The following is a 14,759-nucleotide window of genomic DNA, read 5'->3' as shown; positions in this document are numbered from 1 at the left end:
GCAAACAGTAATTGCACAAAGAGTCTTGGGAAATTGTCTTTATGTCTTTCTTGTTCATTTGCTTTCTTATTTATTTAATTAAAGGGATAGTTCACACAAAAATTTAAATTTACTCACTAGTTACTCAACCTTGCATGGTTCCAAAACTTTGCAAATTTTATTCTGCTGAGCACTAAAGAAAATATTTTAAAGAAACTTATAACCATTGGCTTTCATAGCAGACAAAAAATAAAATAAAATAAAAAAATACTTTGAAAGTCAATAGTTACAGGTTTCATTTTTTTCAAAATATCTTGGTGTTTAACAAAAGACAGAAATTAACTAACTGAGGCTGAGTAAATGATTTTAATTTTATTTTTTTTAGGTGAACTATCCTTTTAAATTGACAGAAATTGAACGAAAAATTCAAATTGTATCAATATTTCACTGTTTATGCTGTCTCCTCTACTCTATTGTTATTAAATACATGGTAAAATGGTAAGAAAGAGACTTCATTAAAAAAAATAATAAATAAAAAATAATAATAATAATGCTGATCTTACTGAAATACACATTACTGGATTGCTGGCGTGGTCATACGTAGGCCCACACAAAATCAGCAGATTTTTAGCCCATTGAGTCTATTTTTTTACTTGTGTAAATGTGTTTCAATTTATATTTATTCAGTTTTTAAAGTCATTTCACAGATATTATTGTAATATAATAATATTAAAATGTCATATGATTTATTTAAAATACAGTTTGTAAAGTAATATGTTCTGTCTTTTAGTAGAGATATTAGATAAAAAAAAATAAAAAAATAAAAAAAATATATATATGTGTAGATTCTGTCTGGCTCAAGTCATAAGTAAAATATTAAAACTATCCAGCGCTGAAGCTGAAATAATCACTTGTCTCACAAGCATAATTTAATGCAGTGTATCCAAATTTCAGTCCTTGAGACACCCCACCCTGCACATTTTATATGTCTACCTTGCTTAACATACTGTACCTGATTCAGATCATCAGCTGGTTACCAGAGAGATCCATGAACTGATCCTTTTGTCAAATAAGAGAGACATACAAAGTGTCTAGAGAAAGGGGTCCAGAGGACCGCAATGAGCTATATGCACAGCTAGTGTTTTTCATCCAACTTCCAGTGAAAGGTTAATGTGACTATTTTTAATTTCATTTCAAGTTTTTTTTTTACAGCATCGATGTTGTAATGTAAAGCAGTGATGAAAAGCAGTGTGAATGCAAGCAGCATCAGTAGCAGCAGCCGAGCACAGAAACTAAAATAAAATAAAATAAATAAAATAAATTTCCATATTTAAAAAAAATTGCGTTTAAAAAACGGATTTAATGCAGTGCTTCCTGTCCGGTCTGAAACTTATTTTGAAATGTATATCAATCAGACAGTGATGATCACTGATTTTTAAAGAAATCAGATTTTAAATGTGGTAATTTTGTAATGGTGGCACAGTTCACCAGAAGCGCTTGGGCTGGCTAACTGAAAATGAAAGGTCTTATCGATGATTTAATAAACTAAAATAGACTAAATAGACTAAAATAGCATTTGTGAAATAATTTTAAAAATTAAAAATTTCGCAGGAGGGCTGATGTTTTTAAATTCATTTGTATATGAATGTGTTTGTTTGTTGGTGGGATTGAAGCAAATATTAGAGAAAAAAAATCCCTAATGTTGAGCCCTTGTAATGACAGCTACAGTAATTTCTCACCCAGAATAATGATTTTGGCAAAGGAAGTGAAGCCCAGCTCATCTGGCACACTGACAATCTGTGCTCCACCTTCTGCATCGCTGAGGTAGATAAAGAAGGCCTCCTGCCCCTCGGGCTCCTGATCATTCAGTATTATCACAGTGACCTCCACCTCATTCTGTCCCTCCAACAGCGTCACACTCTGCGTCTCTAGAGCAAAGTCTTCTCCCTCCAAGGCCCACGTGCCATTGTGCTCCCGATGAAACTGTGATGCATCCACCAATGGGGTTTTGAGTCCTGCATAAGCCCTGATTTTGGCACTCACCACCCCTGAGAGCCCTGCTGTCCTCCGTACTCTGAGTTGAAGCTTCTGCTGGGGCGAATCCTCCACACTGTCTTCAGAAATCAATTTCACTGCTGGCCCGATACTCAGAAATCCACTAACCACATCATTAGCACGAATGGTAACAGTAGATATGCTATTTTTCTGTACAATCTCAGGCTGAGCTGTGATTAGAGGCAAGGTGGTGCTGAGAACGCGCACGCTGGTTAAGTTTACATAAAAATCCTCATCCGGCTCAGTTAAGGTATCGTCCAGAATGGACAGGCGAATTGAAGCGGATGTTTGCCGGGAATCAAACAGAAGCTGACCGTCTGTCACTGGCACATAGTCCTTGTCAGGTTGGGCAGTGCCAGGCCATGTCCTGTAGGAGACGCTGGATCGGTTGCTGCGGAAGCCATAGAAGCGCTGGACGTAGAGTGTTATGGTCTGCACGTCCTCCTCGATGACCAGATGCTGGGAATTGGGATGAAACTGATACAATCCCAATGGCTCCACTTCGGCTACTGTGTAACCGGTCCTGATGAATACAATATAGCAAACCAATATTGTTAGCACAGACAAATAGGAGAGAGGGAGAATTATGTCTTGGTGTTGGAGGAGATTGGTACCTAAGACGTGCTCCACCAGGCGACTCGGACTCTACAGAGGTGAGGTAAATGGCATGTGCTGTGACGACTGAGATGTTATTGAGGGCAGTGAAAGAGATCAGCTCACTCCTCTGACCATGGAAAAGCATCACTGAGCCTTCAGATATGAAGAAAGAGAAGAACAGAAATGTTCATCATTTTGGAATTTTCCTTAAAGGGTTAGTTCACCAAAAAATTAAAATTCAGTTGTCATTCCTTTCCCTTGAGACCTTTGTTTATCTTCAAAACAAAACATTTTGGATGAAATTCAAAAGCTCTTTCAACAGTCATTCATTCCTTCATTTTTCTTCAGCTTAGTCCCTTATTTATCAGCAGTCACCAAAGCAGAATGAACCGCCAAGTATAGTGGCATATTTTTTACGCAACGGATGCCGGATTCAGTATTGGGAAACACCCATACACTCTTAACACTCATACACTTTGGCTAATTTAGTTAATGCAATCTATCTACAGCGCATGTCTTTGGACTTGTAAAGGAAACCGGAGCACACGGAGGAAACCCACGCCAACATGGTGAGAACATGCAAACTCCACACAGAAGTACCAACTGGTCTAGCCGGGACTCCAGCGACCTTCTTGCTGTGAGACCACAGTGCTAACCACTGAGCCACCTTGCCGCTTTGTTTCAACAGTCATGAGATCTTAAAAATCCAGGAACCAAAAACATTCCATGGGATTTCAGTGTTTCAACTGCAATCATATGAAGCTCTAAAATACTTTTTGTGGACCAAAAAATAAAACAAAACTGTAAATATGATGTTGTTTGATTAGATATTTTCTTTCCTGTCGGGTCATGGTGTGTGTATACTATGGGCGGTATAATATATTGCCATTAGACTCAGTAGATGCAACATTCACCCTGATCTGACACGGAAGACATAAGCAAAACAATAAAATAAATAAAAAACAAATAGGGTTCTTTTTGGCAAACAAAAGTAGTCATGGAGCTTCGTGTGATTACAGTTGAACCATTGAAGTCCAATGTAATGTTTTGAGAATGTTTTCTGAACTTTCTAAATGTCACTGGACTATTGCTGTCAACAGAGAATGAGAGAGAGCTCCAGGATGTCATCTGAAATATCCTAAATTATGTTCTGAATTTGTATAAAGGTCTTAGGGGATTCATATGACACGAGGTTAGCGATTCATAACATCGTTTTCATTTGTGGATAAACTAATCTATCACTACAACTGCCAGTGATCATTGTATACCTAAAACCACCAGCGGGTAAGATTTATGGTTACTGTTGTGATGTAGCAAAAAACATCATATAAAGTCATACAGTATTTTACACAGCGATCCCTAATTAAGTGTGAAGACACTGTGACACAATGGTCTTTGTAAATTTAGGCTGCTTTAGGTTTGGTTTCTGTGCACCCCCTGTTATGTAAAGATGCTTTTACATAAAATCACTGTATTAGGTGTTCACAAAGTAATGTATATGAGTCATGAAATTATCATTTTCAGTCATTAACTATTATGCTGAACTGACCAAGTACACAACACTCTCTCATGAAATCTCACAGCTATCAAACTCTTTGGTACTTGTTTGGCATCCATAAACTTTCTTCTCTTTTCATTGAATAAAATATTATACCACTTTCTGAAATTGTAAAAGGTTAATACAGTAGTTAACCCAAAAGTAAAATGTCCTTACCATCTAGTCATACTAAAGGGCTTCTAGACATTTATGAATATCGTCCTTCCGTTGAACACAAAACAAGATCTTCTGAAGAATGTTGGGGAACAAAACAGCTAATGGCATCCATAATAGAAACAAAACATACTATGGAAGGCCTTTTTTCCAACACTCTTCATTATATCTTCATTTTTGTTAAACAGAAGAAAACTCAAACAGGTTTAAGTACTGTAAATGATGGCAGAATTTTCCTTTTTGGGTGAACTATCCCTTTAACAACAAGGGGCTGTAATAAAATGTGAATAAAAGCCTCTGACAGGGAGACTTACATAATTAATTGGAAATATTACACAAATTTTAAAAAGCAGTTGTAACTAAGTTTAACCTGTTATTTGTCTCTGCGGAGCTAACCTGATCTTGGCAAAATTTCCCCTGGTTGGTATCCTGGTGGAGTTTGACCAGGAGGAAACCCAGAGCTCCATCGGACAGTAATGTTCCCATATAAGCCTGTCCGTGTCACCAGCGCCTCACACTGGCCACTCTCTATATCTAAGACCCGCAGGGCCAAAGAGGCAAATCCAACCTGCAACACAAGCAGAGCAACCATGCTGAGTTTAATTATTAAGCATTTGACACATGCCAACAATCATTTCTATTAGCTTAAGTCTACTGTAATGGTGTCTTACTGTTTGAAATTGTTAAATATTTGAATGTGACTTGCCTATTCATAATAATTAAAGTATTTAAGATCATATATAATTCCCTTTACACCAATATAAAAGGTGCTGTATAATAATCATATTGCTGTTTGATCTACAATTATGTCTTAATTTAATTAATGATGATTTGTCCTTACAGAGGTCATTAGTGCTTGCTTACAGCACTGGATCCAATTTTTTTTTTTATTATAACAATAACAACAACAACAACAACAACAACAACAATAATAATAATAATAATAATAATAATAATAATAATAATAATAATAATAATATATTAATTAAACATTGTTGTATGCCATGAACCAAAACATAAATAAATAAATAAATAAATAAATAAATAAATAAATAAATAAATAAATAAATAAATAAATAAATAAATACATTTCTGGGTGAAAAATGGATATAGACTGACAGTCTAAATAAGGCATTAATACCATTTATAAACACTGTAAAATACTGTTTTGCAAAAATGTAAACGTTTTACTACAGTAAAGGTGTTGTGACAATGTTTTGGGCGTATTGATTACCATGTGAATTATTACAAACACTATGGTTAAACTAAACTGTTTATTTATTTATTCATTATTCATATTTCAAATAAAAAAAGAAAAAGCTGCCACTACTAAATTAATATGTTAGGACATCAATGAGACATTATTGGTTAACTAGCAATTATCTATTAATAGCGCGCCATCTCGTGGTGAGATTAAATAGTGCAATATGCAATATTTCAATATTTTACCACAGCATTTGCTGCCACTTCAGGAACCGAAACAACAGCCAACTTTGATTCCAGCTGAATTCTGGGAGGGGAACCGAGCAGAGGACCAATCAGAGTCACATCCGTCAGCTCAACACTGAAATTAAAGCCGGTTACAAAGAACACCTGCAGTGGACACATTCAAAACAATAACATTAACTCAATTAAGGTTGACAAGAAAAACATTAAAACTTGAATATTAAATGTCCAAATTAAAAACCAATACATGCAATACATTAAAGAAACAGTATGTACCTTTTTTTATTAAAGTATCCAAAAACCACCAGAACAGGGATGTCCAAACTTGGTCCCGGAGGGCCAATGTTCTGCAGAGTTTAGCTCCAACCCTGATCAAACACATCTGAAACAGCTAATCAAGCTCTTACTAAATATACTAGAAATGTCCTGGCAGGTGTGTTGAAGCAAGTTGGAGCTAAACTCAGCAGGACCGAGCTTGGACATCCCTGAACTAGAACATTTTGCTGACTTTTGTAGGCCTACTTACATTAGCCCAAATGTTTCAAATGCTGTTCAAATCTAGAGGAAAAAGCTAGTATATCATTATAATAAAAGCTCTGCTGCTTTTGTGTCACATCACACTCATTTTTCTTCAGCAAACTCTTCAGTGGTTTAATTTCACTATTGTAGCATTCAACCTTAGGGCTGGGACACACCAATTTGACAGTCATCCATTGGTCAGCGTGGGGCCTTCAGTGAGCATCTGTCAGACTAGTTTGTTTGGTGTGTTCCACACACCTCCTTATATCTGGTTAATGTCAAAGCGAGTTGGCCTGATTCAGCATATAGAATTGCCATCAGCCATTAACAAAAAAAAAAAGAACGCTTTGATTGGATATTAAGCTACTAAAAAAAGCTACAGCGACAAAACCAAGTAAACAATTTGTGTCAACTGGGAACATGAAGACGTTGGCTGCAGTTTGACTGCATTTTTTTAAATAGTTTGAAATGATTGGATTGGATTAGTAGATTATTAAACATATCATGATTTGTATCTGCAAATCAAAAGTTCTGCATTCCCATTGTGGACTACTGTGCCATTTGGATGCAGAAAAACACATAATTTCATGCAGATGCAGAACAACCACTCTCGTTTCAGTTGGCTGTTGTTTGTTTGGTGTGTTTACAAGCTGATTCTTGGTCTAGATGTGGCTGGCAAGAGGGAAAAAAGTGAAGTTGTTTTCTGTCTGCCCTAGTTCTTTGACATTGATGTGTCCCGACATTAATGTAACCCCACCAGTCCTACATCACCCAACCTGGTATAGAACCGGCGACCTTCTGCATGGGAGTTGGTTGCTCTAATAAGGAGGCTAAAGACCATGGCCACTAGCATCTGTCACTAGAGCACTTTGAGAGGTCAGAGAAGTGAGGTTTACATGCACAGCACTTACTAGCTGGCCTTCGTTACATGCGCTTTGAATGCTTTAGCTCATCCATGAACATGAAGAGTTCCACAGGATTTAGTGAAGATGACAACTCCCACGATTCCACACTCAGTCACGGTGTCACCAAAATATGTTTTTTTTATTGTGAATTTGCACCCTGTAGCGCTGAAAATGACATACTGTGGCTTTAAATCACTCACCTGGCTACTAACTGGGACTCTAATGCTGGCCTCATGTTCTCCATCCTTCACCAGTATGTTTCCAGTGATCGTGTCCTCTGTAAAACTCTGCCCAGGAGTGGTAAAACTTATCCTGTATCCCACACTGGCATTGCCGAAAGCTCCTGCCAGCCTGTTGACGCTGATAATGAGTTGTCTGCTTCGGTCTGCAGCGTTGACAACCACTGACTGGTTTTGGGAATACATGACAAACACCCCATGGGGTTCGTCATTGGCACGGACCTTCAGACGGGTGATGCTGCGGTTTAAGTCCAGCTCTGCGCCACCTTCTACAGAGGTCAGACGGAGGGTGTATGTTTCCTCCAGCTCAGGCACAGAGTCGGGCAGCAGGGTGAGGATGATCTCTGCCAAACGCTGTCCTGCCAGGATGATGACTGAACCACGCAGGGCAGCGAAGTCTCCTGATGTGTCTGCATCACTGAGAATTTGCCAGAAAACCTGTGAGGGGGACAAAAAAGTTGTTTCTTGCTAAATTAAAAAATATATATTTCAAAGTTGTTTTTGAAAGAAATGTTTTTTGCTGACCAAGGCTGCATTTATCAATCAAAAGTACAGTAAAACGAAAAAGTAAATCATTAATTCAATCATTTTCTTATCGGCTTAGTCCCTTTATTAATCTGGGTTCACCACAGTGAAATGAACTGCCAACTTCTCCAGCATATGTTTTACGCAGCGGATGCCCTTACAACTGCAACCCATCACTGGAAAATATCCAAACACACTCATTCACCCAATTTACCTATACCACAGGTTTCTGACTCGTGTGAAAACCCAAAGCACCCAAAGAAAACCCATGCCAGCTTGGGGAGAACATGCAAACTCCACACAGAAATGCCAACTGACCCAGCTGGGGCTCAAACCATCGCCCTTTTTGCTGTGAGGCAATTGTGTTACCCACTGTGCCACCATGACGCCCAATTAAGTACATTTTCTGAGTTTAAAAACTATTCTTTTGAAGATGTAGTTATGTATAATTGTAACGCAGCTTCATTGTTTAGTCGTTCCACCACATAGTACAAACATTTCTGTTTCTAAAAATCTAATTATCACAGAAGTACTGCTGTCAATGTTAGTGATCAAAATAGTGTAAATCACATGCTGAAAGTAAACTGTTTCAAACTTTTAAAAGTTTGTATCGATTACAATGACGATATTTGACAGAACATGTATGATGTTTTTTAAACCACTTCTTTAAAAGAGTTTATGAATCCTTGAAACTCAAAATAATATTCATTCATTAAAATTCCTACGGCAACTATTCCAGCATATTCTTTACACCGCAGATTCTTTTTCTGCCACAACCCTGTACTGGGAAACATACACTTTCAAATGCACACACATAGACTATGAGCAATTTAGCTCATCCAATTCACCTACAGTATAGCGCATGTGTTTGCAGGAGAAACCGGAGCACCCAGAGGAAACCCACGCAAACACGGGAAGAACATGCAAACTCCAAACAGAAACTTGAACCAGCGACCTTCTTGCTGTAAGGCGGCAGTGCTAACGACTGAGGTAGCATTATTTATATATACATATATATATATATATATATATATATATATATATATATATATATATATATATATATATATATATATATATTGCGGTTATACAACAGTTTGACGGCATAATTGTGTATATAAAAACAAAATCAAACATGGACAGTCTCAAAAACCCTTTTGTATGTGAAACTACTTTCTTTCACATTGGATTGAAATCATAAGCTGACAGTTAAACAGTAAAGCAAACATCTTTTAAACTTTAGATCTGTAGTAACTGCTTTTTGCTGGTTGTATGTGGGCGGAGTAATACACAATAGGTAAAAAGGCTTTACGGGTGCTGATATTACTTAAATATATCACGGCTATCAGCCAATCAGATTCAAGAACCAGACAGAACTGTTGTATAAATAAATAAATAAATAAATATATATATATATATATATATATATATATATATATATATATATATATATATATATATATATATATATATATATATATATATATATATATATATATAATAAAGAATTATGTTTAATAATACATAGTAGTTTTCTTACCGTAATATTTCCCATGACGCCCTCTCTGCGTGTCACAAGTACTGATACTTTAAGAGGCCCTTCGCTGTCAGAAGGCTCACTGTAAATGCGCTCTTTCAGGTCCTGTTCTGTGAATTGCACTATGCCATTGGGGTCTCCAAACTTCTCAATCTACAGAAAACACACATTGTACATCACTAAATGATACATAGTTTTTTTTTTTTTTTTGATAATCTGGACATACCGTGAGGGTGACCGATCCTGCTCTGGGGTCGACACCCATCTCTCCAGAGATGACACTGAGCATGATGATGAACTTCTCTGTGACCTCCACCTCACCATGAGGCAGGATATTCAGCTCAATGCTGCGCACACCGCCTTCCCCATCTCTGAAGCTGAACGTCCCGTTTACTGGCTCAATGTCTGTGTTCATGGATGGTAAAACCTCATTTGAGTTTGGGCCTTGAATCTGCCACATTACCTGAAGAGGAGGAAACATTCCAAGCACATTTTAAATATTTTAAAACTCCGGTCTTTGATTTTAGTCTTTACAGGAAGTATGTTGCTTAAAATGAACTTGAGATCAAATTTAACAATTCTTATGCATGAATTTATTGACTGAGTAATTGATTTATACATTGGACACTGACGTCAACCTTTCCTCTAAGTGCTCTACTGTAAGTCCCACATGTAAAGAAGCTGGTATTTTATAGCTATGTGCATCAGAAATGTGAGCTCATAGTCTAGACAGGGGCTCACCGTGGCGTCTCCCAGCAGCCCGTCTGCTCTCTCTGCAAACAGACTCAGTCTGACGGTACTGTTGGGGTTTGGGATGGTGATGGCGCTTTGGTTGATGAATCGAACCACACCGTTTGGCGAGTCACTCTTGGCAATCGTTATTCGTGCAATTAGCTGAGCTCCAAGTATGGCACCTCCTGTGGCACCAGTGAGTTGCAACTCAAAAATCTCATTAAATTCACTGTGGACAAAATGAACACACTTTTCAGCACAATTTTCCAAACTCCCACTCATTTAAAATGCTATATCGTTCTATATAGCTACTCATGACCACTGTTTAGTCGTATCATACATTGAATAGAAAACTCTACAAAACAAAATGTACCAATTTATGGCATTCACAAATAATTTAAAGTCTGTGTGAAATAAACATTTACCATGTTTATTTTGCTAGTAAACATTGTTATTCTTTAGTTGAACAATTAATGGATGTACATTTATAAAAAAAAGTTTGTTTTGGTAATCTGAACAGTCAGATGGGGCTTTACTATTTTTATCCCCACCTCCACTGTAGTTACTGTTCTACTATTGGCTGAAGTGGCCCAAAGGTGAACCCAGAGCACAACATAAATACTAATAGTAGGAGTCAAGATGAGAGGAAAATGACAACAGTCGATAAGAGACTGATTTAAAGGCTCTATTTAATGATCTAGATGCAAAGTCTAAAGTGCATGGCGGAAAGTCATTAAGGGAGTTTCCAAATCCGCTTTTGCTGTTTTAAGGATGGAAAAAATATGGTCTGCACACTGGCACATGGTCTTACAGAGTTGTGCTTATTCACTTAATGAGTTATGGATGTGTTTTGAGCATAACATTCATTAAACCAATCAGAGTCTGATGTCACATTTCCTTTAAGAGTCAATTGTGTCACGCCATGGCACATTTGCTATTTACATAGTGGACTTTGTAAGAAGAAAACCTGAACACCTCAATAGCGAGAAAACAGTTAAACAAACCATCTGCAGTGCAAGGATAAAGAGCCTCCTCCGTACGGCCTCTTTACTTTCTCTTTACTTTACTTTTACAATATTTCAATATTTTACTTTCGTGGATAAGGAAACGGTGTTGTCAATTCATACCAAACACATCTTGCGCCTTATTGTATAAGTCAGAATTAGAAATAATTAGATCTGAAATATATATTTTACCTGTTTATTTTAGTATCTATAAACAAATAAATGATTTAAAAACATAGTTCATAAAAAATAGCATTTTTCTAGAAAATGTTATATCATAAAAAATATTGTTATCCCAATATAACGATACAACAATAATATTAGATCTTTAAGAACTTTAACAGACTTTAACAATTTTAAAAAATGAGTCAATTTCTCTCCATCAGAAATAAGAATAATATGAAATTAAACACATCAAAATAAACACTGTAATGCTTTAGAAATCCTAATCATGTCTATTTCCATATCCCATTATTCTGATAGATCGTTTAAACCCTGAAGCTGTGACTTGACAGCAACAACAGCATATGTAGCAGACAACCTCTTCCTTACCTCTCTGTGTCATCCACTATGGAGACATTGATATAGCTGAGAGTTTGGCCATGCTGAAAGGTGATGGAGCCGTTAAGCAGGATGTAATCTGAATCTGGTTGAGCAGTCAAACCCTTGGAGACAAACTGTACTGTGACCTGACCATAGGATCCAACACGTCTGAGGACTGGGATGGACAAAGTTCCTACATCCTCTTCAACTGTGACAAAAAATAAATAAATAAATAAATAAATCAGATAGACTGACAGCAACTATATATACGCAACATGCATTTTGACAGTCCTTTTTTAGTGCTATTTTTATACACTATACATTGGATACTTTGACAAATTAGCTTTCGTTTTAATTTTGTTTTGTAATAGTTCAGTTTTTATGATAAATCAGGAAATTATCTAACTTACACAGTGTAATGATATGGTTTACTTGTTACAATATTAAGTACTATTACTTATAAAAAAATATTATGTTTTAATATATGTCCATTTATTGGTTAGGGTTGCTTGGTTATGGCCAATTTAAAATTCAGTGAATTTAAATATATATTAATAAAGTCAGTTAACATAAATAAATAAATAAATAAATAAATAAATAAATAAATAAATAAATACATACATACATAAATAAATGCAATTACCAGTATTGTTGACATATTTGGGATCAAACTCCAGGATACCCTCAGCATTGTCATTTTTCTGGATAATCACCATGAGGGAGGACAGATTGCCAATAGCTGGAGGCTGATCAATCTGTAGGCCATACTCTCTCACAGTAAAATCCATTGAACTAAAAAAAAAAAGGAAATAAAAAGTACAGTTTAAGAACTACTTCTAGCTACCAGTCGACTTGGTCTTCAGAGAGCAGAATGAACTCTACCTGGCATTGAGAAGCTCTACTAGAGTAATGTTGAGGAAAAACTCCTCTGGTCCTTCAGGAAGGTCATCATCGAAAATAATTAAAGGGATGACCCTCGAGCTCTCCCCGGGTCTGAATAACAGCCGTCCAGAGGACTGTCCAAAATCCTGCCCGCTGATCGCAGTTCTGCCTTCTGTGTGGAAACTGACCCACACGCTGCCAAACAGACCCATGGAGCGAACAATGGTCACATTCACCTGAAAACGTGACAAGAAACTGTTGAGTGTTCACAGTAACCTTTAATTTTTTTTTCTCCTACAAGTGATCCTATGAACACTACAATGGCCAATGCTAATTAATAATACACAAACAAGTATTTTTTAATATTATGCCCTTTTTGTAACATAAAAAATAAACCTCTGGTGTCCCCAGATAATGTTTGTGAAGTTTCAGCTCAAATATTGCGCAGATCATTTATTACAGCTTGTCAAATTTGCCCAGTGTTGTCACATCAAACCACCTGAAGGAGGCACACTTTTACTCTCCATATGCACCAGACATATTTCTGTGCAATTCTGTGCAATTCTGAGTGTTCTTCACACAGATATGTGGACTTGGCAAACCACTTGTAGGACACGGTCTCTTTTCTATCCGTGTCCATGCTGTTAACTATTAACTATTTAGCGACTATTATCTGGTGTTTCGTAATATAATTGTGCCTGCTGCAGCCATGGTGCAGCAGCAAACTTTATATTTTTAGCCAATAAAATTAATACTTCCAATTTTCCATTGGTCTCAGGGTGCTTTCACACCTAGACTTTTCTTTCAGACCCTGTCTCGTTTGCTCAGTTGTCGCGGTTCATTTGGCATATCTGAATCCAGCAACCAAGCCTGTATCCACGCCAAAACAAACAATCTGAGATCGCCTGAACAAGGTGGTCTCGGCTCAATTAAAACAAACTCTGGAGCGAATCAATTGTAGTGAGAAAGTAAAATGGTAGCACTTTACAATAAGGTTCATTAGTTAATGCATTTACTAACATAAACTAATCATGTACAACACTGGTACAGGATTTATTAATCATAATTGAACATTTACTAGTGCATTAATTAACATTCAAGTCCATGCTTAACATTAACTGTTAACAATAGTTAATGCACCATGAACATGAACTAACAATGAACAACTTTATTTTCCTTAACTAATGTTTATTAACCTTAATAAATACTGTAGTAAATGTATTGTTCATTGTTTGTTCATGTTAGTAAATGCATTACTTAACATTAACTAATGAACCTTATTGTAAAGTGTGACCAGTAAATTGATCCAAAGAACTAACAAACCAGGCCATATCACAGTGTATTATGTCTATGCAATTGCCATATATACGGCTATATGAAGAGAGAATGTCAAAATCAACATAATACATGTAGATCGCTGGTAAACATGCAGATCGCTATAGAACTACAAATCCGCTGTTATTTCGACTAAATATCCAGTCATGCACCGCTACCACACACCTGTTCCAGTTTCCATTGTTTACACACACACGCAAACACACACAGCTGGAGGATTGTTATGGACTGATTACAAGGACTATTTAAACAGCACACACACACACACACACACACACACACACACACACACACACACACACACACACACACACACACACACACACACACACACACATACACATCAGTGCTGAGTCTTGTTTAACTGTTTGTGACATTACAATGTCTGTCCTTTGCCCTGCCTTTCTGTGTTTGACCCTTGCTTTGTTTTGTTTGTTTATTTACTTTGTCGACTGCCTGCCTGTTGACCATCTACCTGTTGTATGACCATGACTGTGGATTTGCCTCTATACATCTGTTTGCCACTGTGTTGACTAGTGCTTGTCTGACAATTCTCTCTTGAATAAACCTGCATTTGGATCCACACTTCCTTGTCAGCGTCCCCTTACATTACAGAATGATGAGTAGGGTGGGATGCCATTATTCCTACCACTAAATGTGCGTTTCATGTCGAATACGAAAGTGAAAGCATGCTTTAACTATTTTGGTTCGTTTAAAAACTTTGCCGTCTGAATTAAAAAAAAATAAAAA

At 36.8% G+C, this 14,759-nt stretch overlaps 1 protein-coding gene across 2 annotated transcripts in view; it reads right to left on the bottom strand.

Moving 5' to 3' along the window:
- Positions 1–14,759, bottom strand: part of adgrv1 (adhesion G protein-coupled receptor V1) — a 269,966-nt gene that overhangs the window by 106,933 nt on the left and 148,274 nt on the right. For both annotated transcript variants that reach the window (NM_001001845.3, XM_087251637.1), the window contains 11 exon segments: positions 1,719–2,557; positions 2,649–2,784; positions 4,739–4,910; positions 5,792–5,935; positions 7,413–7,889; positions 9,517–9,666; positions 9,740–9,976; positions 10,255–10,474; positions 11,802–12,000; positions 12,436–12,584; positions 12,675–12,910. In NM_001001845.3, the coding sequence (NP_001001845.2) occupies positions 1,719–2,557; positions 2,649–2,784; positions 4,739–4,910; positions 5,792–5,935; positions 7,413–7,889; positions 9,517–9,666; positions 9,740–9,976; positions 10,255–10,474; positions 11,802–12,000; positions 12,436–12,584; positions 12,675–12,910 (2,959 nt within the window).

This window comes from Danio rerio, chromosome 5, assembly GCF_052040795.2.
Source record: "Danio rerio strain M-AB ecotype USA chromosome 5, GRCz13ab, whole genome shotgun sequence".
In the NCBI taxonomy this organism is placed as follows: Eukaryota; Metazoa; Chordata; class Actinopteri; order Cypriniformes; family Danionidae; genus Danio; species Danio rerio.
Note: the sequence above shows the minus strand (reverse complement) of the source record. Positions and strands in the feature narration are given on the sequence as shown.